At 40.5% G+C, this 21,314-nt stretch overlaps 5 protein-coding genes across 7 annotated transcripts in view; 4 read left to right on the top strand and 1 right to left on the bottom strand.

Moving 5' to 3' along the window:
- The window catches only part of LOC122880049 (fibroblast growth factor 18-like), a 158,444-nt gene that overhangs the window by 97,258 nt on the left and 39,872 nt on the right, over window positions 1-21,314 (bottom strand). The window lies entirely within an intron of this gene.
- On the top strand, window positions 4,407-7,698 carry LOC122880035 (protocadherin alpha-8-like). The gene is given in 2 exon segments (XM_044204757.1): window positions 4,407-7,354; window positions 7,357-7,698. Coding segments are annotated over 2 exon segments (2,388 nt in total). The 5' UTR covers window positions 4,407-5,268; the 3' UTR covers window positions 7,659-7,698.
- Window positions 8,728-11,716, top strand: LOC122880022 (protocadherin beta-15-like). The gene is made up of 2 exons (XM_044204741.1): window positions 8,728-11,197; window positions 11,589-11,716. The coding sequence occupies exons 1-2, from the start codon at window positions 8,825-8,827 to the stop codon at window positions 11,703-11,705; spliced, it is 2,490 nt and encodes an 829-aa protein (XP_044060676.1). The 5' UTR covers window positions 8,728-8,824; the 3' UTR covers window positions 11,706-11,716.
- On the top strand, window positions 11,812-14,215 carry LOC122880041 (protocadherin alpha-13-like). Its single transcript, XM_044204760.1, has one exon. The coding sequence runs from the start codon at window positions 11,846-11,848 to the stop codon at window positions 14,213-14,215; it is 2,370 nt and encodes a 789-aa protein (XP_044060695.1). The 5' UTR covers window positions 11,812-11,845.
- LOC122880040 (protocadherin alpha-3-like) lies at window positions 15,135-17,711 on the top strand. Its single transcript, XM_044204759.1, has one exon. It carries the CDS (start codon window positions 15,321-15,323, stop codon window positions 17,694-17,696), a length of 2,376 nt encoding a protein of 791 aa, XP_044060694.1. The 5' UTR covers window positions 15,135-15,320; the 3' UTR covers window positions 17,697-17,711.

Genomic DNA, 21,314 nt, shown 5'->3' with positions numbered 1-21,314 from the left:
AGCGACTCCGTTTGTGGCGTGTGTGCAGAAAAGGCTTCTTTCGCATCACTCTCCCATACAGCTTCTCCTTGTGCAAAGTGCGCTGAATTGTTGAACAATGCACAGTGACACCATCTGCAGCAAGTTGATGTTGTAGGTCTTTGGAGGTGGTCTGTGGGCTGTTTTTGACCGTTCTCACCATCCTTCGCCTTTGCCTCTCCAATATTTTATGTGGCCTGCCACTTCTGGCAAGAACAAGAACTGTGCCTGTGGTCCTCCATTTCCTCACTGTGTTCCTCACAGTGGACACTGACAGCTTATATTTCTGCGATAACTTTTTGTAGCCTCCCCCTAAACCATAATGTAGAACAATCTTTTTTTTCAGGTCATTTGAGAGTTGTTTTGAGGCCCCCATGTTGCCACTCTTCAGAGGAGAGTCAAAGAGAACAACAACTTTCAATTGGCCACCTTAAATACCTTTTCTCATGATTGGATGTACCTGTCTATGAAGTTCAAGGCTTAATGAGCTCACCAAACCAATTGTGTGTTCCAATTAATCAGTGCTAAGTAGTTACAGGTATTCAAATCAACAAAATGACAAGGGTGCCCAAATTTATGCACCTGTCTAATTTCGTTTTGATGCATATTGCACATTTTCTGTTAATCCAATAAACCTCATTTCACTACTGAAATATTACTGTGTCCTTCAGTTATTTGATAGATCAAAATGAAATTGCTGATCCAAACAACCAAATATTTATAAATGAAAATCATGGAAATTGTCAGGGGTTCCTAAACTTTTGCATACAACTGTATATGCATTCAGTTCTGTCATTGCTTTTTGCTCAATGGCATATTTTCTTTTTTTAATCACATTTCTAAAACACACAGTACACACAAAACTACCAAACAGCTCAAAACAAACTTGACCATATTACAAGTCGGATTAAGTGTGGTGCTTATTATTTGGATCGTCACCGGTTAGTCTGACTTTATTTAGAGATACTGTATTCACCTGACAGTGTTCGCTGTTTCCATAGGAAGAGATATGCAAGTCAGTGTACCAAAAGGCTTAGTTTCTTTGCTTTGCTGTGTGGAAAAGAGGCACACTGCTCCTCAGTTTTGTCAATATTTCACTTACCACTTGTTTGTAATTGTCAAACCCATGTAAGCTGATCAATACCATATATTTAAAATTATTCATTTTCTGTCATCCATTTCAAAAACCACAATCGTTGCCTGATTATGAGCGTCGTCCACGGCCCAGAAATGATTTACTCTTCCCAAAGATAAGAGCACGTAAGAATCGCAAACTATATTTGGTCAGAGTGTCTGTGATATTTCTATAAACATGCCTCCAAATCCTAAAATACTACCATAGGAAAGTTTGAAGTTGCTGGTGTTTCCGTTGATTTGTATGAGTACTGAGCATAAGGCTGGACTACTTTCTTTACGAAAAAGACGTCTGGTTCAGATCTGTATCCGTGGTGCTGAAACGAAATTGCTTGTTTTGTTCATATCAAACATAGTGCACAAGGAAGTTTAATTAAAAAACGATGTCCATTAACTGTAGTATTTTAACAACTTCAACTACTACGCATTTTCCACATCATCTAGAGCCATACGCATATTTGCCTGCCACACAAAGTGAACACATTTGTCAGGTGTTTAAATGCTGAAATCTTAATGGTACATAATAGCTCCATTGGGTAGATTTATTTTTTAAATTAGATTATACAGTATAAAGCCCTGTCCTTTCCCATTGACCTCTGGGTGTCAGTATTACATTAGGAAACGATAGAAAATGTTGTCCCTCCCCTCACAAAGCTTTTGTTTGTCTCCTGAAAAAAAGCAGATAAGGCATTTGAATCGACCTCGCCACCCGATGGAATCGTGTTCTGCTATTTGTAAATTTGCGAAACACAACGGTCTTGATATAGACATTTAGTGCAGCTACAGGCTTACGTGTGTTAATGTGTTGTTGGATAACAATGTGGACCGAAACACAAACTCGGAGAAGGGTCTGCTCCAGGTTTGCTTTTCATTTGGCTCTACTGTTGTTTGTCGGAAAATGGGCTTTGGCAGAAATAAGATACTCTATTCCAGAGGAGGTGAAAGAAGGAACTGTTGTTGGAAATGTTGCGAAGGATCTTGGCCTTGACATCACCTCTTTGTTTGACCGACGGTTCCGTGTTGTTTCTGAATCAAAGGATGCATTTTTTGAGGTAAACCAGCACAATGGGGTTCTCTATGTAATTATGAAAATAGACAGAGAGGCGCTCTGTCAGGGTAGTGGTGCATGCCTAATGGAGCTAAAAGTCATAGTCGAAAACCCTTTGGAAATACACTACGCAGTTGTAGAAATTACTGATGTAAATGATCACTCTCCTAGTTTTCCTGAAAGAGAACAGACATTTGAAATAGCTGAGCAAACATTGCCAGGAAGGCGATTCCAACTACACACTGCTCGTGACCCCGATGCTGGAATTAACTCTATTCGTACATACACTTTGACGTCAAATGAACATTTTGAAGTAGACATCCGTCAAAGTGATGAGGATAAAATACCATTTTTAGTGCTGAAGAAATCGTTAGACAGAGAACAAAAGGATAAACACACGCTACTGGTTACAGCAGTTGATGGAGGTAAACCTCAAAGATCAGGCACACTAAATGTTTCTATTATTGTTCTGGACAGTAATGATAATCGTCCGATGTTTAGTCAGGAGATTTACCAGATTGCAATAAAAGAAAATGTTCCAGTCGGTTCTTCAGTATTTAGAATGAATGCGACGGATCCCGATGAAGGCACCAATAGCGAAATTGAATACAGTCTTGGAAAAACTCTGAAGAAAAAAGTCTATGATATTTTTGAATTGGACAAATTAACCGGAGAGATTAGAGTAAAAGGAGTAGTGGACTATGAAGAAAACGACGTTTATAAACTCGATGTTGAGGCCTCAGATAAAGGAACGCCTCCACTGACAGGTGAGTGTAGGGTCATTATAAAAATCATAGACGTCAACGACAATCCACCGGAAATAGAAGTCACATCACTGTCAAATACAGTGTCTGAAGACTCAAAGCCTGGAACAATTATATCCCTCATTAGTGTGAAGGATAAAGACGCTGGTGTTAATGGAAAAATTATTTCACGCATAACTAATGATGTACCTTTTGAATTAAAGCCCTCATACAAAGAAAACATATTTTCAGTTGTTACGAAGGGATTTTTGGATCGGGAGGAGGTGTCAAATTATGAAATAACAATACAAGCCACCGATTGTGGTGAACCTCCCTTATCTACCTTTAAAACTCTGAACATTCAGATATCAGATGTAAATGACAACAGTCCAGAATTCTCCCAAAGTCCATTACAGTTTTACCTGGTAGAAAATAACGTTGCTGGAGCTTCGATATTCTCTGTAAGCGCAACGGACAAAGATGTGAACGACAATGCAGCTATTTCATATCACATTGTGAGAGAAGGGAGTCAAAATCACTTTTTGTCGTTTTTCAATATAAATCCAGATAATGGACACATTACCGCGCTAAAACGTTTTGACTTTGAAACTCTGAAAACGTTCCAGTTCCAAGTTGTTGCCACAGATTCTGGAACTCCGTCACTAAGCAGCAACGTCACAGTGAACGTGTTCATTCTGGATCAGAACGACAACGCTCCAGTCATCCTGTATCCAGTCAGCTCTAACGGCTCTGCTGAAGGTGTGGAGGAGATTCCCCGCAATGTGAACGCAGGACACTTGGTGACTAAAGTCAGAGCCTATGACGCTGATATAGGATATAACGGCTGGTTGCTGTTTTCACTGCAGGAAGTTACTGACCACAGTCTCTTTGGTTTGGACCGCTATACAGGACAGATCAGAACACTTCGCTCCTTCACAGAGACAGACGAGGCTGAGCATAAACTGGTCATACTGGTGAAAGACAATGGGAACGTTTCACTCTCAGCAACAGCTACTGTGATTGTCAAACTGGTGGAGCCCAAAGAGGCTTTTGCAGCTTCTGATGTTAAAAGTGCAGCAAAAGATGAGGAGGGGAATGATGTGACTTTTTACCTGATGATAACTTTGGGCTCAGTTTCTGTGCTTTTCCTCATCAGCATCATCGTGCTGATTGCAATGCAGTGCTCCAAAACCACAGACTATACTTCTAAATATCTACAAGAGACTAATTATGACGGGACACTGTGTCACAGCATCCAGTACAGATCTGGAGACAAACGGTACATGTTGGTTGGACCCAGAATGAGTATTGGGTCTACTATAGTCCCTGGCAGCCATGCAAATACTCTAGTGCTCCCTGACAGGAGACAGGCATCTGGAGAGGTAAGGCACATCTATGATCTTGATAGCTAATGCATCACTTTAATATAGTAACTGATTTTGGCTTACTTATACTTCCTGTAAAATGAATAAGGTAATTAGTTTTTAAAACAAAATATTTTCTGTTTTTAAAAGAGCTGAATTGTTGTCATGTTGTTTTGGTCAAACTTTTAGCACTGTTCAATGTTTTTTCTCTCTTGAAACTGTAAACTCTGTTCTAGCCATTTAGTCCACCACGGTTTCCAGCATAACATATTTTGTACCGTTTCCATGAAACTGAAGTCTTTGTTGGTGATTTTGGTGGTGATTTTCAAGTTGAGTTTTACTATCTAGTTTAGAAGAGAAAGCTTTTTTTTTTATTTTAGAGGCACTTGAAAGGGTACTTAATGCTGTTATTATAGTAGCTTAATTGAACTCAGGTTTTTTAGCGCTGTCCATGGTGCTAAACGTTTGCCTTAGAATCTTATGTTTTATCATAGTCCCAGGCAGCGATAAAAAATACTTCAGTGGTCGGTGACAGGCGACAGGCTTCTGGATAAGTAAGCTATTTCAAACTGGTTGTTTCATTCGCTGTTGGCTGCCTAGCGATATATCCGTCTTATCATATGGAGAGCTGCGTGAAAGCTCAAAGTTTAGTTGACTGTGGAGCATTTCGTGTGACTAAACTTCGTACTGGAGCGGTTTCTGTTCAGGGGAATCATGTTTTAAATTATCTTTCTCCTTCATACTAAATGAAAACATTGAGTGGTCCACAGGGTGTCAGTGTTACAGTAGGGGATTGCTAAGGCTTCAGTCAAAATAGTCTCTGCCCCTTCCAAAGTGTATTTTTTTAGCGCGACCACAAAGAATGCCATAGTTTCGATCTGTACCTTTCCTAAGCGACTGTGGTTTTCTGATATATAATCTCAGGACAGCTGGAGGTGTTTTAAGTGGAAGATATTTGTGGATGCTATTTCAAATGATTTTGCCAAAAGAGAAAGGACAAGGAGGAAGAATGATGTCTTGGTCGCGTCCTCTGCTTTTCTCTCTGCTGTTTTGCTGTGGTGAGCTGATATTAGCTCAAATAAAATACTCGACTCCGGAGGAAGTTAAAGTGGGAGCTATTATTGGAAATGTTGCCAAGGATTTGGGCCTTGATGTCAGTACTTTGATAAACAGGCGTTTTCGTATTGTGTCTGGAGCTCAGGACGCGCTCTTTGAGGTAAACCCGAACAATGGGATTTTGTATGTTCATAAGAATCTCGACCGAGAACAGCTGTGTGATAGAAATGGTGCTTGTTTAATAGATCTGAAAATCGTTGTTGAAAATCCACTTGAAATCCATTATATCACAGTGGAAATAACAGATGATAACGACCATGTACCGACGTTTGTCGAGAATGAAAAGGTAATAGAAATAGCAGAAAATACTTTACCAGGAGCACGATTTCAATTACCAGGCGCCCGTGATCCCGATGTTGGAATAAATTCCGTCCAGCGTTATAAACTTAGTCAAAATGATAATTTTCATCTTGAAATTCGAGATAGGGGAGAGGATAAAATCCCTTTCTTAGTGTTGCAGAGGCCCTTGGACAGAGAGCAGAAAACAAACCATAGCCTGATTTTAACCGCTATAGATGGAGGGACACCGCTAAAATCAGCACATCTTAATCTTACCATAAATGTTCTCGATATCAATGATAACAGACCTGCTTTTTCGAAAGAGGTTTATTCTGTGATATTACAAGAAAATGTTGCTTTAGATACGGTCGTAATAAAAGTCGAAGCAACTGATCTCGACGAGGGAACTAATGGGGATGTTGAGTATACCTTTGGGGGTGACATTAATTCGAAGGTGTTGGAGCTATTTAGTCTAGACAGAAATACAGGCGAAATTCGAGTTAATGGACAAATAGACTATGAGACAGCTGATGTTTTCAAGTTAGACGTCCAAGCCTCTGACAGGGGTCAGCCTCCTACAACAACTGACTGCAGAGTTATAATAAAGATCCAAGATGTCAATGACAATAAACCAGAAATAGAGGTGACATCAATATCTAACATGGTCCCAGAGGATTCAAAACATGGGACCGTGATTTCTCTTATTAGCGTTACAGACTTCGATTCTGGCCTGAATGGGAAGGTCATATGCAGCCTGACGGGGAATATACCATTTGAATTAAAACCGTCGTTTAAAGAAAACATGTATTCATTAGTGACAAAAGAAACACTGGACAGGGAAACTGTGTCACATTATGACATTTCAATAACAGCTACCGACTATGGTGAGCCTCCACTTTCCACACTCAAAACTTTGAGTATTCAGGTGTCAGATGTGAATGATAACATGCCAGAGTTCGCACACAGTCCCCTGGAATTATATTTGAAGGAAAACAATGCTCCTGGCGCATCAATATTTTCTGTGAGTACATCTGATAAAGACTTAAACGACAATGCTGCAGTGTCCTATCGCATAATTAGAGGGGAAGGCGGTCATAATGACATGGCATCTTTTCTGAATATAAATTCTGAAAACGGAAAAATATCTGCGCTAAAAAGTTTTGACTTTGAAACTCTGAAAACGTTCCAGTTCCAAGTTGTTGCCACAGATTCTGGAACTCCGTCACTAAGCAGCAACGTCACAGTGAACGTGTTCATTCTGGATCAGAACGACAACGCTCCAGTCATCCTGTATCCAGTCAGCTCTAACGGCTCTGCTGAAGGTGTGGAGGAGATTCCCCGCAATGTGAACGCAGGACACTTGGTGACTAAAGTCAGAGCCTATGACGCTGATATAGGATATAACGGCTGGTTGCTGTTTTCACTGCAGGAAGTTACTGACCACAGTCTCTTTGGTTTGGACCGCTATACAGGACAGATCAGAACACTTCGCTCCTTCACAGAGACAGACGAGGCTGAGCATAAACTGGTCATACTGGTGAAAGACAATTGGAACGTTTCACTCTCAGCAACAGCTACTGTGATTGTCAAACTGGTTGAGCCCAAAGAGGCTTTTGCAGCTTCTGATGTTAAAAGTTCGGCAAAAGATGAGGAGGGAATGATGTGACTTTTTACCTGATGATAACTTTGGGCTCAGTTTCTGTGCTTTTCCTCATCAGCATCATCGTGCTGATTGCAATGCAGTGCTCCAAAACCACAGACTATACTTCTAAATATCTACAAGAGACTAATTATGACGGGACACTGTGTCACAGCATCCAGTACAGATCTGGAGACAAACGGTACATGTTGGTTGGACCCAGAATGAGTATAGGATCTACTATAGTCCCTGGCAGCCATGCAAATACTCTAGTGCTCCCTGACAGGAGGAGCGCATCTGGAGAGGTAAGAACTTAAAAGTTTTATACAAAATGTTGACAAGCATACAGTTCTTTGTTTGTGTTTAGCTCCAAGTTTTCCTCTTATCATGTCTCCAAAGCATTTTGCACAGAGAACAGTATGAAATATAACTCACAACAAACTCAAATAGGTCTTGTTAAGTGTGTTGCTTTCTAATGGGTTTGTTTGCGTATATATTATCTTTTAGTATCTCAAAGAGCTCGTTTACATAGAAAGAGATGTAAAAATTCAAGTCAGTGTAGCAAAATGCTGGATGTGGCTAGATAGTTGCGTCAACAACAGCCAATCTGTCCTCTTCTGCTCTACCCTCACTGTTTGTCTCTATTGTTCATGTGCATACACATTCATGATTAATACGAATAAATTTGAAACACATAAAAGAGCTCATCCCTTGTAAAGAGGGCCGTCTTTGCCCCTGATTTTGACCACTCTCCTTGGTGCTGAAATTAACATTTTACTCTTTTCTAGCAAAACAGAGTATTTATAATCTGTATATGGGAATATGTGGGCAGTGATTATTTGACAAACAGAGAATATTCCAACTTCTGACTAATAACTGACTGAAAAGTTTGAAGATGTTGCAGTGTTTCTGTTGAGTTGTTTGAGCAGTATGCATGGACTGAGTTGTTTTAATATGGAACAACTTTTTTTTTTAGAGGGAAAGGCTGTGAATGCTGTCCATGGTGCTGAAATGCATGAACACATGAAACAGCAAGACAATGTTAAAGGAACACAATGAGTGGTATTATTTCAATGATCAATTAATACGCCTCTTGGTGAATGCATGTCATCTAGAGGAAGGCGAGAGAGAGAGAAAGAGAGAGAGAGAACAAAGTTAAACGTTAATACGGAAATTCTGTTGGTTTTTCATGGCACATTACACCTTTCTTTTCTCACGCCTCTGTGAACATTTTTGTTTTCAAAAAACGAATATGCAGTAAAGTTTGTTCTCAGTAATTACCTCTGGGTGTCACTATTACATCGGGAAACCACAAACGACTTTGTCCCTCCCCTCACGAACCTTTTGTTTTTCAGTAGAGCAAAGAAAGCACTTGAATCAAGCACACCAGCCGATGGAATCGTGTTGTACCTTCTGTAAAGATGCGAAACTAAGCGGGATGGACATAAATAATTGTTTGTTGCCTTAACAGACTCCTGTGTGTATGTGTTGTTGGATAACAATGGGGATCGATACAAAAATTCGAACAACGGACTGCTCCTGGTTTGTTTTTCATTTGGCTCTACTGCTGCTTTTCGGAAAGCAGGCTTTGGCTCAGATAAGGTACTCTATTCCAGAGGAGGTGAAAGGAGGAACTGCTGTTGGAAATGTTGCGAAGGATCTTGGCCTTGACATCACCTCTTTGATTGATCGACGGTTCCGTGTTGTTTCTGAAAGTAAGGACGCTAATTTTGAAGTAAACCAGAATAATGGGGCATTGTACGTCCACAAGCATATTGACAGAGAGGCGCTCTGTCACGGTAGTGGTGCATGCCTAATAGAGCTAAAAATCCTTGTTGAAAACCCTTTGGAAATGCACTATGTAAGTGTAGAAATTACTGATGTAAATGATCACTCTCCTAGTTTTCCTGAAAGAGAACAGACATTTGAAATAGCTGAGCAAACATTGCCAGGAAGGCGATTCCAACTACACACTGCTCGTGACCCCGATGCTGGAATTAACTCTATTCGTACATACACTTTGACGTCAAATGAACATTTTGAAGTAAACATCCGTCAAAGCGATGCGGGTAAGATACCATTTTTAGTGCTGAAGAAATCGTTAGACAGAGAACAAAAGGATAAACACACGCTACTGGTTACAGCAGTTGATGGAGGTAAACCTCAAAGATCAGGCACACTAAATGTTTCTATTATTGTTCTGGACAGTAATGATAATCGTCCGATTTTTAGTCAGGAGATTTACCAGATTGCAATAAAAGAAAATGTTCCAGTCGGTTCTTCAGTATTTAGAATGAATGCGACGGATCCCGATGAAGGCACCAATAGCGAAATTGAATACAGTCTTGGAAAAACTCTGAAGAAAAAAGTCTATGATATTTTTGAATTGGACAAATTAACCGGAGAGATTAGAGTAAAAGGAGTAGTGGACTATGAAGAAAACGAGGTATATGAACTCGATGTTGAGGCCTCAGATAAAGGAACGCCTCCACTGACAGGTGAGTGTAGGGTCATTATAAAAATCATAGACGTCAACGACAATCCACCGGAAATAGAAGTCACATCGCTGTCAAATACAGTGTCTGAAGACTCAAAGCCTGACACAGTTATTTCACTCATTAGTGTGAAGGATAAAGACTCCGGTGTCAACGGAAAAATTATTTCACACATATCGAATGATGTACCTTTTGTATTAAATCCGTCCTACAAAGAGAACACGTACTCCGTTGTCACGAAGGGATTTTTGGATCGAGAGGAGGTGTCCCATTATGAAATAACAATACAAGCCACTGATTGTGGTCAACCTCCCTTATCTACTTTAAAAATTTTGAACATTCAGATATCGGATGTGAATGACAACAGTCCACATTTCGACCAAACCCCTTTAGAGTTTTATCTTGTAGAAAATAATGTTCCGGGGAAGTCAATATTCTCTGTAAGTGCAACGGACAATGACTTGAATGACAATGCTGCTATTTCATATCACATTGTGAGAGACGGCAGTCAAAATGGCATAATGTCTTTCCTAAATGTAAACTCTGATAATGGACACATTACCGCGCTAAAAAGTTTTGACTTTGAAACTCTGAAAACGTTCCAGTTCCAAGTTGTTGCCACAGATTCTGGAACTCCGTCACTAAGCAGCAACGTCACAGTGAACGTGTTCATTCTGGATCAGAACGACAACGCTCCAGTCATCCTGTATCCAGTCAGCTCTAACGGCTCTGCTGAAGGTGTGGAGGAGATTCCCCGCAATGTGAACGCAGGACACTTGGTGACTAAAGTCAGAGCCTATGACGCTGATATAGGATATAACGGCTGGTTGCTGTTTTCACTGCAGGAAGTTACTGACCACAGTCTCTTTGGTTTGGACCGCTATACAGGACAGATCAGAACACTTCGCTCCTTCACAGAGACAGACGAGGCTGAGCATAAACTGGTCATACTGGTGAAAGACAATGGGAACGTTTCACTCTCAGCAACAGCTACTGTGATTGTCAAACTGGTGGAGCCCAAAGAGGCTTTTGCAGCTTCTGATGTTAAAAGTGCAGCGAAAGATGAGGAGGGGAATGATGTGACTTTTTACCTGATGATAACTTTGGGCTCAGTTTCTGTGCTTTTCCTCATCAGCATCATCGTGCTGATTGCAATGCAGTGCTCCAAAACCACAGACTATACTTCTAAATATCTACAAGAGACGAATTATGACGGGACACTGTGTCACAGCATCCAGTACAGATCTGGAGACAAACGGTACATGTTGGTTGGACCCAGAATGAGTATAGGATCTACTATAGTCCCTGGCAGCCATGCGAATACTCTAGTGCTCCCTGACAGGAGGTCTGCGACTTCAGAGGTAAGACATATGTAAATAACACTTTCTGAATCAGTACAAATATTTTTTTGATCATTTAATATTGTTTCCACAGTGGGTGCCAATTTTAAAAAAAGATATTACTTCTATCTTTCATTCATGTAATTGCAAGCATTTGTCCCTGCTAGCTATGATATGAGGATTTTGTACTGAGAATGTTTTATACATACTTTTTTATGAAGTCCTTGTATTTCACTCTCAAATATAAAATGAACAAAAGAAATATACAATATCGTGACTAATCCTGTTTCATGTGTGAGTCTAATTGAGTTGTTAACATATGAGATGACCAGTGAGTAGCCTCTTCATGTACGTGTTTGGTTGTAAGATTATTTTGTCAGTAGGAGCTGAGGTAAATCTGTCTTTGTTATAGAATCGCATGGTGGCACTAAACAACCAGAAATACGCATCACATCGGTTGTCCATACATAGGTCTGTGAGACTGCCTCTGAAGCATTCCGGAGGGCAGACCGTTATCCTGCGAATGTGATTTTATTTGAACGATTTTCTCGTCCATAAGAACCGAGCGCATTATCAGACGTGGAATTTTTTCTTCAATTAATGGATCGCCTATGTAAACAGTCTGTAGATCATTCGGTATTTGCTGGATATATCTATTGACACCAGACAATGGAACAAAGCGGACAGGACTCCTGGCAACAAGGAAGGAAATGGGTCGCCTTCGTGCTGGCTTTGAGTTTGATTTTCGGCAAGGCATCGGGACAGATAAGATATTCTATATCGGAAGAGATCAAAGAAGGGACTGCTGTTGGGAATATAGCAAAAGATCTGGGAATAGATGCAAATATATTAAAAGCAAGGGGATTTCGTATTGTTTCTGGTTCCACTGAACCCCTTTTCCAGGTAAACCAAAATGATGGGATTTTACACGTAAATCGTAATATTGACCGAGAGGAAATTTGCCAGCGGACCAGTGTATGTTTGATAAACCTTAAAACCGTGCTAGAGAACCCACTGGAGATCCATTATGTTGCAGTGGAAGTGTTAGACGTGAATGACCATTCGCCCTCCTTCCCGGAGAACAACAAAAGGCTAGAGATTTCAGAGTCAACTTTACCGGGAACCAGATTTCAGTTGCATGCTGCTCTCGATCCAGATGGCGGTGTGAATTCTGTTCAACAGTATAAACTAAGTCCAAACAATAATTTTCGTCTGGAAGTGAAAGATCGTGGGAAAGATGGCAAAGTGCCTATTTTACAATTACAAAACCTGTTAGACAGAGAGGCCTCTAGCAGCCATAAACTACTGCTTACAGCCATGGATGGAGGTAAACCTCCTAGAACAGGGACCATGGAGATATTAATAGATGTTTTAGATGTGAATGATAATGCTCCAGTTTTTACAAAAGATGTCTATTCTGCAGAGATAAATGAGAATTCACCAACTGGAACAATCGTCATACGAGTAAATGCCACAGATATGGACGACGGTTTAAATGGAGATGTTAGCTATTCTTTTGGTAATGTGAATATTAAGGTGCTCGAACTGTTTGATGTCGACCCGAACACAGGTGAAATAACCGTGAAAGGACAATTAGACTACGAAGTGGATGACAGTTATGAGATAGATATCCAAGCATCTGACAGCGGTGCTGTTCCACTTAGAACGGATAAAAGCATTACTGTAAATATTAAAGACATAAATGACAATGCACCTGTAATTGAGGTAACGTCACTGTCTAACACAATTTCAGAGGATTCTAGACCAGGAACGACGGTAGCACTTATTAGCATTACCGATTTGGACTCTGGGATGAACGGAAAAGTTATCAGCTTTGTAAAAGGCGATGTCCCTTTCACACTATCGCCTTCAATACAGGACAACATGTACGCTGTAGTGACAATGTCACAGCTTGACAGGGAAAACAAATCGATTTATGATGTAACACTAATCGCTAAAGATGCAGGTGAACCAGCCTTAACATCTGAACAGACATTAAGAGTTGTTGTATCCGACGTAAACGATAACAGTCCAGAGTTTTCAATGAGCCGGTATAATTTTTATGTCACTGAGAATAACTCCCCAGGAGTGTCGGTATTTTCTTTAATCGCGTCTGATCGTGACGAGGGAGATAATGCTATTATTTCGTATCATATTCTCAGGAATGCAGGTTATGAAAATGAAGTGACATCATTTCTCAACATCAATGCTGAAAATGGAGATATTATGGCATTAAAAAGTTTTGACTTTGAAACTCTTAAAACGTTCCAGTTCCAAGTTGTTGCCACAGATTCTGGAACTCCGTCACTAAGCAGCAACGTCACAGTGAACGTGTTCATTCTGGATCAGAACGACAACGCTCCAGTCATCCTGTATCCAGTCAGCTCTAACGGCTCTGCTGAAGGTGTGGAGGAGATTCCCCGCAATGTGAACGCAGGACACTTGGTGACTAAAGTCAGAGCCTATGACGCTGATATAGGATATAACGGCTGGTTGCTGTTTTCACTGCAGGAAGTTACTGACCACAGTCTCTTTGGTTTGGACCGCTATACAGGACAGATCAGAACACTTCGCTCCTTCACAGAGACAGACGAGGCTGAGCATAAACTGGTCATACTGGTGAAAGACAATGGGAACGTTTCACTCTCAGCAACAGCTACTGTGATTGTCAAACTGGTGGAGCCCAAAGAGGCTTTTGCAGCTTCTGATGTTAAAAGTTCGGCAAAAGATGAGGAGGGGAATGATGTGACTTTTTACCTGATGATAACTTTGGGATCAGTTTCTGTGCTTTTCCTCATCAGCATTGTTGTGCTGATTGCAATGCAGTGCTCCAAAACCACAGACTATACTTCTAAATATCTACAAGAGACTAATTATGACGGGACACTGTGTCACAGCATCCAGTACAGATCTGGAGACAAACGGTACATGTTGGTTGGACCCAGAATGAGTATAGGATCTACTATAGTCTCTGGCAGCCATGCAAATACTCTAGTGCTCCCTGACAGGAGACAGGCATCTGGAGAGGTAAGACTTTAAATGTGTAGTGCTGTCTTTATTTCTTCTAAGCCTCTTCATATAATGACCATCAACAGTAGAATTTCTACAATAAACAAACAAAAAAGAGGAACATCAAACACATATGGGCCGCGTGTGACGCTCCCTTCACGAATCTGTCACAGTATTTCAGTTTCTTTTATTCCTATTGTTGTTAATTTTTTCACGAGTTAGTGCTGTTCGGCTGTGTCGATAACACGAGTTGTGTCTGCAAATCAGCATAATAATCTATGCATTGTCTGACAGGTAATGCTTACTTTTCACCTAGCCCATATTGTTTATGTCTTTTGTACAAATACTCTCAAGATCATTATGATACCAGATATATATCAGATTGATGGAATAAATAATTGTCTCATATTATAAAGAAACTATTAGAAACAAAGTCGTAGTAATTGTAGTTTCATTTTTGGCAATGTGGCTAAAACGTTTTGACACGGATGTGCCAATTAAATTTCCAGCCAACCCCTAACTACACTTGCTGTTGGTGTTATGAATGCATTTGTTAGAGCATCTTGCAACGGGTTTGATAACTGAGCACACAACTCTTCGGCTAAAGACATCGTGTATGTTAAGAGCAGTGATCGCTGTCCATGGTACTGAAATACATTGGCTTTACTGTTTCCAGGCAAAACAGAGTGAACGGGTAGTATAGTCTAATGTTGTATAAACGTGGTAAATAGTAACTTCTTCAGAGCACTTAATTTGCATTAAAACGTAGCAGCTTCAACTGATTAGATTATGATAATAAAATATTACTATTTCAATCAGATCAGCTTTATGTATTTTTGATATAACTATTTCTCCTCTTTTGTCTTGATATTTCCAGGTAGATTTACTAACAAAATATATAACTATGTGACGTAGTACGCCTTTATACAATTTAAAGTGCTATGACATGTTGTCCTCTTGGTGTCACTGTAACATCAACGAGGCCATAAAGGACTTCGTCCATCCCCTAACAAAGCTTTTGTTTGGTAACTCCCAGCAGAGAATACATTTGATGAAGGAACGGGAGTCGGATGAGACCGTGTGGAGGTCGGATATAGAAAATTGATTAGTTGCAGAAACAGGCTCCTGTGTGCTCATGTGTTGTTGGATAACGATGGCGAACGAAAGACGATGTCGAACAAGTGACTATTGTAGGTTTGCTTTTCATCTTTCGTTACTGCTGATTTTCGGAAATCAGACTCTGGCTGAATTGAGGTACTCTATTCCAGAGGAGGTAAAAGAAGGAACCCTCGTTGGAAATGTTGCGAAGGATCTTGGCCTGGACAAAACCTCTTTGATTGATCGACGGTTCCGTGTTGTGTCTGGATCTAAAGACGCGTTTTTCGAGGTAAACCCGGACAATGGTGCCTTACAGATCCGTAAAAAAATCGACAGAGAGGAGCTATGTCAGGGAAGCGGTGCATGCTTGATGGAACTGAAAATCCTTGTTGAAAACCCTTTGGAAATGCACCATATTGTTGTAGAAATTACTGATGTAAATGATCACTACCCCAGTTTTCCTGAAAAGGAACAGCACTTTCAAATAGCAGAACATACATCACCGGGATCTCGATTCCAGTTGCACGCGGCCCGTGATCCCGATGCTGGATTGAACTCTATCCGTACATATACATTAACGTCAAACGATCACTTTGAAATAGAAATCAGTCAAAGCGATGAGGACAAAATACCATTTTTAGTGCTGAAGAAGTCCTTAGACAGAGAACAAAATAATAAACACTTGCTATTTGTAACAGCAGTTGATGGAGGTAAACCTCAAAGATCAGGGACACTGAATGTTTCCATTATTGTTCTTGATATTAATGATAATCGTCCGATGTTTAGTCAGGACACTTATCAAATTGAAATATATGAAAACATCCCAGTTGGTACTACTATTACAAGAGTGAATGCAATAGATCCAGACGAAGGGACTAATGGGGAAATAGAGTACAGCCTTAGCAAAACATTAGCACGTAAAGTCTACGATATATTTGAATTGGATAGTTTAAGTGGACAAATTAAAATGAAAGGAGCGTTGGATTTTGAGGAATCAGAGATTTATAAGCTAGATGTTGAGGCATCTGACAAAGGAACGCCTCCATTAACAAGCAGGTGCAGGGTCATTGTAAAGATAAAAGACGTCAATGATAATCCACCAGACATAGAAGTCACATCGCTGTCAAATACAGTGTCTGAAGACTCAAAGCCTGGCACAGTTATTTCACTTATCAGTGTGACGGATAAAGACTCCGGTGTTAATGGAAAAATAATTTCACGCATAACCAATGACGTTCCTTTTGAATTAAAGCCCTCCTATAAAGAAAACATATATTCAGTTGTCACGAAGGGATTTTTGGATAGGGAGGCGGTGTCAAATTATGAAGTAACAATACAAACCACCGATTGTGGTGACCCTCCCTTATCTACCGTTAAAACTCTGAACATTCAGATATCAGATGTAAATGACAACAGTCCAGAAATCTCCCAAAATCCATTAGAGTTTTACCTGGTAGAAAATAACGTTGCTGGAGCTTCGATATTCTCTGTAAGCGCAACGGACAAAGATGTCAATGACAATGCAGCTATTTCTTACCATATTGCTAGAGGAAATGATGTAACATCATTCCTAAATGTAAATTCTGATAATGGACACATTACCGCGCTAAAAAGTTTTGACTTTGAAACTCTGAAAACGTTCCAGTTCCAAGTTGTTGCCACAGATTCTGGAACTCCGTCACTAAGCAGCAACGTCACAGTGAACGTGTTCATTCTGGATCAGAACGACAACGCTCCAGTCATCCTGTATCCAGTCAGCTCTAACGGCTCTGCTGAAGGTGTGGAGGAGATTCCCCGCAATGTGAACGCAGGACACTTGGTGACTAAAGTCAGAGCCTATGACGCTGATATAGGATATAACGGCTGGTTGCTGTTTTCACTGCAGGAAGTTACTGACCACAGTCTCTTTGGTTTGGACCGCTATACAGGACAGATCAGAACACTTCGCTCCTTCACAGAGACAGACGAGGCTGAGCATAAACTGGTCATACTGGTGAAAGACAATGGGAACGTTTCACTCTCAGCAACAGCTACTGTGATTGTCAAACTGGTGGAGCCCAAAGAGGCTTTTGCAGCTTCTGATGTTAAAAGTGCAGCAAAAGATGAGGAGGGGAATGATGTGACTTTTTACCTGATGATAACTTTGGGCTCAGTTTCTGTGCTTTTCCTCATCAGTATCATCGTGCTGATTGCAATGCAGTGCTCCAAAACCACAGACTATACTTCTAAATATCTACAAGAGACTAATTATGACGGGACACTGTGTCACAGCATCCAGTACAGATCTGGAGACAAACGGTACATGTTGGTTGGACCCAGAATGAGTATAGGATCTACTATAGTCCCTGGCAGCCATGCAAATACTCTAGTGCTCCCTGACAGGAGACAGGCATCTGGAGAGGTAAGACTTTAATATGCAGCAAGTGTAGTGTTTTCTGTTCGGATGTGTATCACATTATGTGAGGTTTGTGGACTCTGGGTGTCTTATTCAGCATGTGCAAACTATGTTCAGAAATGTTTGAGACAGATGCTATTGTGTCCGCTGTATCCAAAAGAACAGATTTAAGTTCATCAGCTTCCTGCTTTTGTTGGCAAGAGCCGCTGTCTGATGCACATTTTTCTCTTAGCTCCTCTCATTCGTCAACTCGCTTATATACACCTATACACTCCCGAAGGCATTATGAAAACCAGAGCTGTTTCTTTAGTATAGTAAATGATCCGTCTCTCCCAGTGAGAGAATAGAAAAAGCAATTGCCTTACTTAATTGTAGCCTCCTTTTGGAGAACCGGTGGGCAACTAGCTTTGCCACCGACCAACAATGATTGTAATACACTTCTAAACAATACCTGCCTACACTGATATGCTGTTAGTTGTTTATGTTGGTAGTATTTATCATCGTTGTGCAAGAGGCATAATAATTAAGGAGACAAATAATATGTTTAAGGAAGAAAGAGGCTGCAGCCTGCTTTCAATCACTATCCATGGTTCTGAAATGCATTGACTTTACTGTTTTCAAGCAAGAATATGAGCAATGCTAAAAAAAAAAACAAAAAAACACACACATTGTAAATGGGTTAGTTTTTGTTTTTCTCTGACACTTAATATATATTACAACTTAGTATACACAGTTAACTCTTCTATTTAGATTCTTTCCGAGCATGGCATTGTACTAATTCATACTGTTTTATTTTTGTTTTGCCTGTTTGTAGCAGAGAGAACAATAACAAGTACATAGATCTAAGGATGTTAAAGCCCTGTCCATAGCATTGGTTTTTCAAAAACTGCTTTATGTCCGCTTCTGTTATATCTCATGGTGACCAAAGTAAATACTCTGGTATACCATTATAACGACTTTAAATTGTCTAAAATGTTGCCCTCTTGGTGTCACTGTTACATCAATAACGCCATAAAGGACTCAGTCCCTCCCCTAAGAAAGCTTTTGTTTGATACCTCACAGCAGAGGATACATTTGATTTGAGCATGCCAGTAGAATGAGATGGTGTGGTGTGTTTTTTAAACATGAGATACTAAACGGATGGGATATACACCTTTGATTTGCTGCAGAAACAAGCTCCTGTGTGCTCATGTGTTGTTGGATAACGATGGCGAACGAAAGACGATGTCGAACAAGTGACTATTGTAGGTTTGCTTTTCATCTTTCGTTACTGCTGATTTTCGGAAATCAGACTCTGGCTGAATTGAGGTACTCTATTCCAGAGGAGGTAAAAGAAGGAACCCTCGTTGGAAATGTTGCGAAGGATCTTGGCCTGGACAAAACCTCTTTGATTGATCGACTGTTCCGTGTTGTGTCTGGATCTAAGGACGCGTTTTTCGAGGTAAACCCGGACAATGGTGCCTTACAGATCCGTAAAAAAATCGACAGAGAGGAGCTATGTCAGGGAAGCGGTGCATGCTTGATGGAGCTGAAAATCATTGTTGAAAACCCTTTGGAAATACACTATGTAGTTGTAGAAATCGCTGATGTAAATGATCACTCCCCCAATTTCCCAGAAAATGAACAGCAATTTCAAATAGCAGAACATACATCACCGGGAACTCGATTTGACCTGCACGCGGCCCGTGATCCCGATGCTGGATTGAACTCTATCCGTACATATACATTAACGTCAAACGATCACTTTGAAATAGAAATCAGTCAAAGCGATGAGGACAAAATACCATTTTTAGTGCTGAAGAAGTCCTTAGACAGAGAACAAAATAATAAACACTTGCTATTTGTAACAGCAGTTGATGGAGGTAAACCTCAAAGATCAGGGACACTGAATGTTTCCATTATTGTTCTTGATATTAATGATAATCGTCCGATGTTTAGTCAGGACACTTATCAAATTGAAATATATGAAAACATCCCAGTTGGTACTACTATTACAAGAGTGAATGCAATAGATCCAGACGAAGGGACTAATGGGGAAATAGAGTACAGCCTTAGCAAAACATTAGCACGTAAAGTCTACGATATATTTGAATTGGATAGTTTAAGTGGACAAATTAAAATGAAAGGAGCGTTGGATTTTGAGGAATCAGAGATTTATAAGCTAGATGTTGAGGCATCTGACAAAGGAACGCCTCCATTAACAAGCAGGTGCAGGGTCATTGTAAAGATAAAAGACGTCAATGATAATCCACCAGACATAGAAGTCACATCGCTGTCAAATACAGTGTCTGAAGACTCAAAGCCTGGCACAGTTATTTCACTTATCAGTGTGACGGATAAAGACTCCGGTGTTAATGGAAAAATAATTTCACGCATAACCAATGACGTTCCTTTTGAGTTAAAACCTTCTTATAAGGAGAACACATTTTCAGTTGTCACGAAGGGATTTTTGGATAGGGAGGAGGTGTCAAATTATGAAGTAACAATACAAACCACCGATTGTGGTGACCCTCCCTTATCTACCGTTAAAACTCTGAACATTCAGATATCAGATGTAAATGACAACAGTCCAGAAATCTCCCAAAATCCATTAGAGTTTTACCTGGTAGAAAATAACGTTGCTGGAGCTTCGATATTCTCTGTAAGCGCAACGGACAAAGATGTCAATGACAATGCAGCTATTTCTTACCATATTGCTAGAGGAAATGATGTAACATCATTCCTAAATGTAAATTCTGATAATGGACACATTACCGCGCTAAAAGTTTTGACTTTGAAACTCTAAAACGTTCCAGTTCCAAGTTGTTGCCACAGATTCTGGAACTCCGTCACTAAGCAGCAACGTCACAGTGAACGTGTTCATTCTGGATCAGAACGACAACGCTCCAGTCATCCTGTATCCAGTCAGCTCTAACGGCTCTGCTGAAGGTGTGGAGGAGATTCCCGCAATGTGAACGCAGGACACTTGGTGACTAAAGTCAGAGCCTATGACGCTGATATAGGATATAACGGCTGGTTGCTGTTTTCACTGCAGGAAGTTACTGACCACAGTCTCTTTGGTTTGGACCGCTATACAGGACAGATCAGAACACTTCGCTCCTTCACAGAGACAGACGAGGCTGAGCATAAACTGGTCATACTGGTGAAAGACAATGGGAACGTTTCACTCTCAGCAACAGCTACTGTGATTGTCAAACTGGTGGAGCCCAAAGAGGCTTTTGCAGCTTCTGATGTTAAAAGTGCAGCGAAAGATGAGGAGGGGAATGATGTGACTTTTTACCTGATGATAACTTTGGGCTCAGTTTCTGTGCTTTTCCTCATCAGCATCATCGTGCTGATTGCAATGCAGTGCTCCAAAACCACAGACTATACTTCTAAATATCTACAAGAGACTAATTATGACGGGACACTGTGTCACAGCATCCAGTACAGATCTGGAGACAAACGGTACATGTTGGTTGGACCCAGAATGAGTATTGGGTCTACTATAGTCCCTGGCAGCCATGCAAATACACTAGTGCTCCCTGACAGGAGGAGCGCATCTGGAGAGGTAAGCTGGTTTGCATGGCCAAAACTTTGGTTTACGTTTTTAATAAGTCTCATCATTTCAAGGCTTAATTGAGGTACTAGCACACA

Source organism: Siniperca chuatsi, linkage group LG8 (assembly GCF_020085105.1).
Source record: "Siniperca chuatsi isolate FFG_IHB_CAS linkage group LG8, ASM2008510v1, whole genome shotgun sequence".
NCBI lineage: Eukaryota > Metazoa > Chordata > Actinopteri > Centrarchiformes > Sinipercidae > Siniperca > Siniperca chuatsi.
The sequence above is the reverse complement of the archived record's forward strand: the minus strand, read 5'-3'. Positions and strand labels throughout refer to the sequence as shown.

Bases quoted from the DNA above. Each gene is read 5' to 3' on its own strand.
- LOC122880022 (XM_044204741.1), top strand. From the start codon at position 8,825: ATGTGTTGTTGGATAACAATGGGGATCGATACAAAAATTCGAACAACG. The intron at 11,198-11,588 runs GTAAGACATATG...TCTTTGTTATAG, and splicing joins GGAGGTCTGCGACTTCAGAG to AATCGCATGGTGGCACTAAA.
- LOC122880041 (XM_044204760.1), top strand. From the start codon at position 11,846: ATGGAACAAAGCGGACAGGACTCCTGGCAACAAGGAAGGAAATGGGTC.
- LOC122880040 (XM_044204759.1), top strand. From the start codon at position 15,321: ATGTGTTGTTGGATAACGATGGCGAACGAAAGACGATGTCGAACAAGT.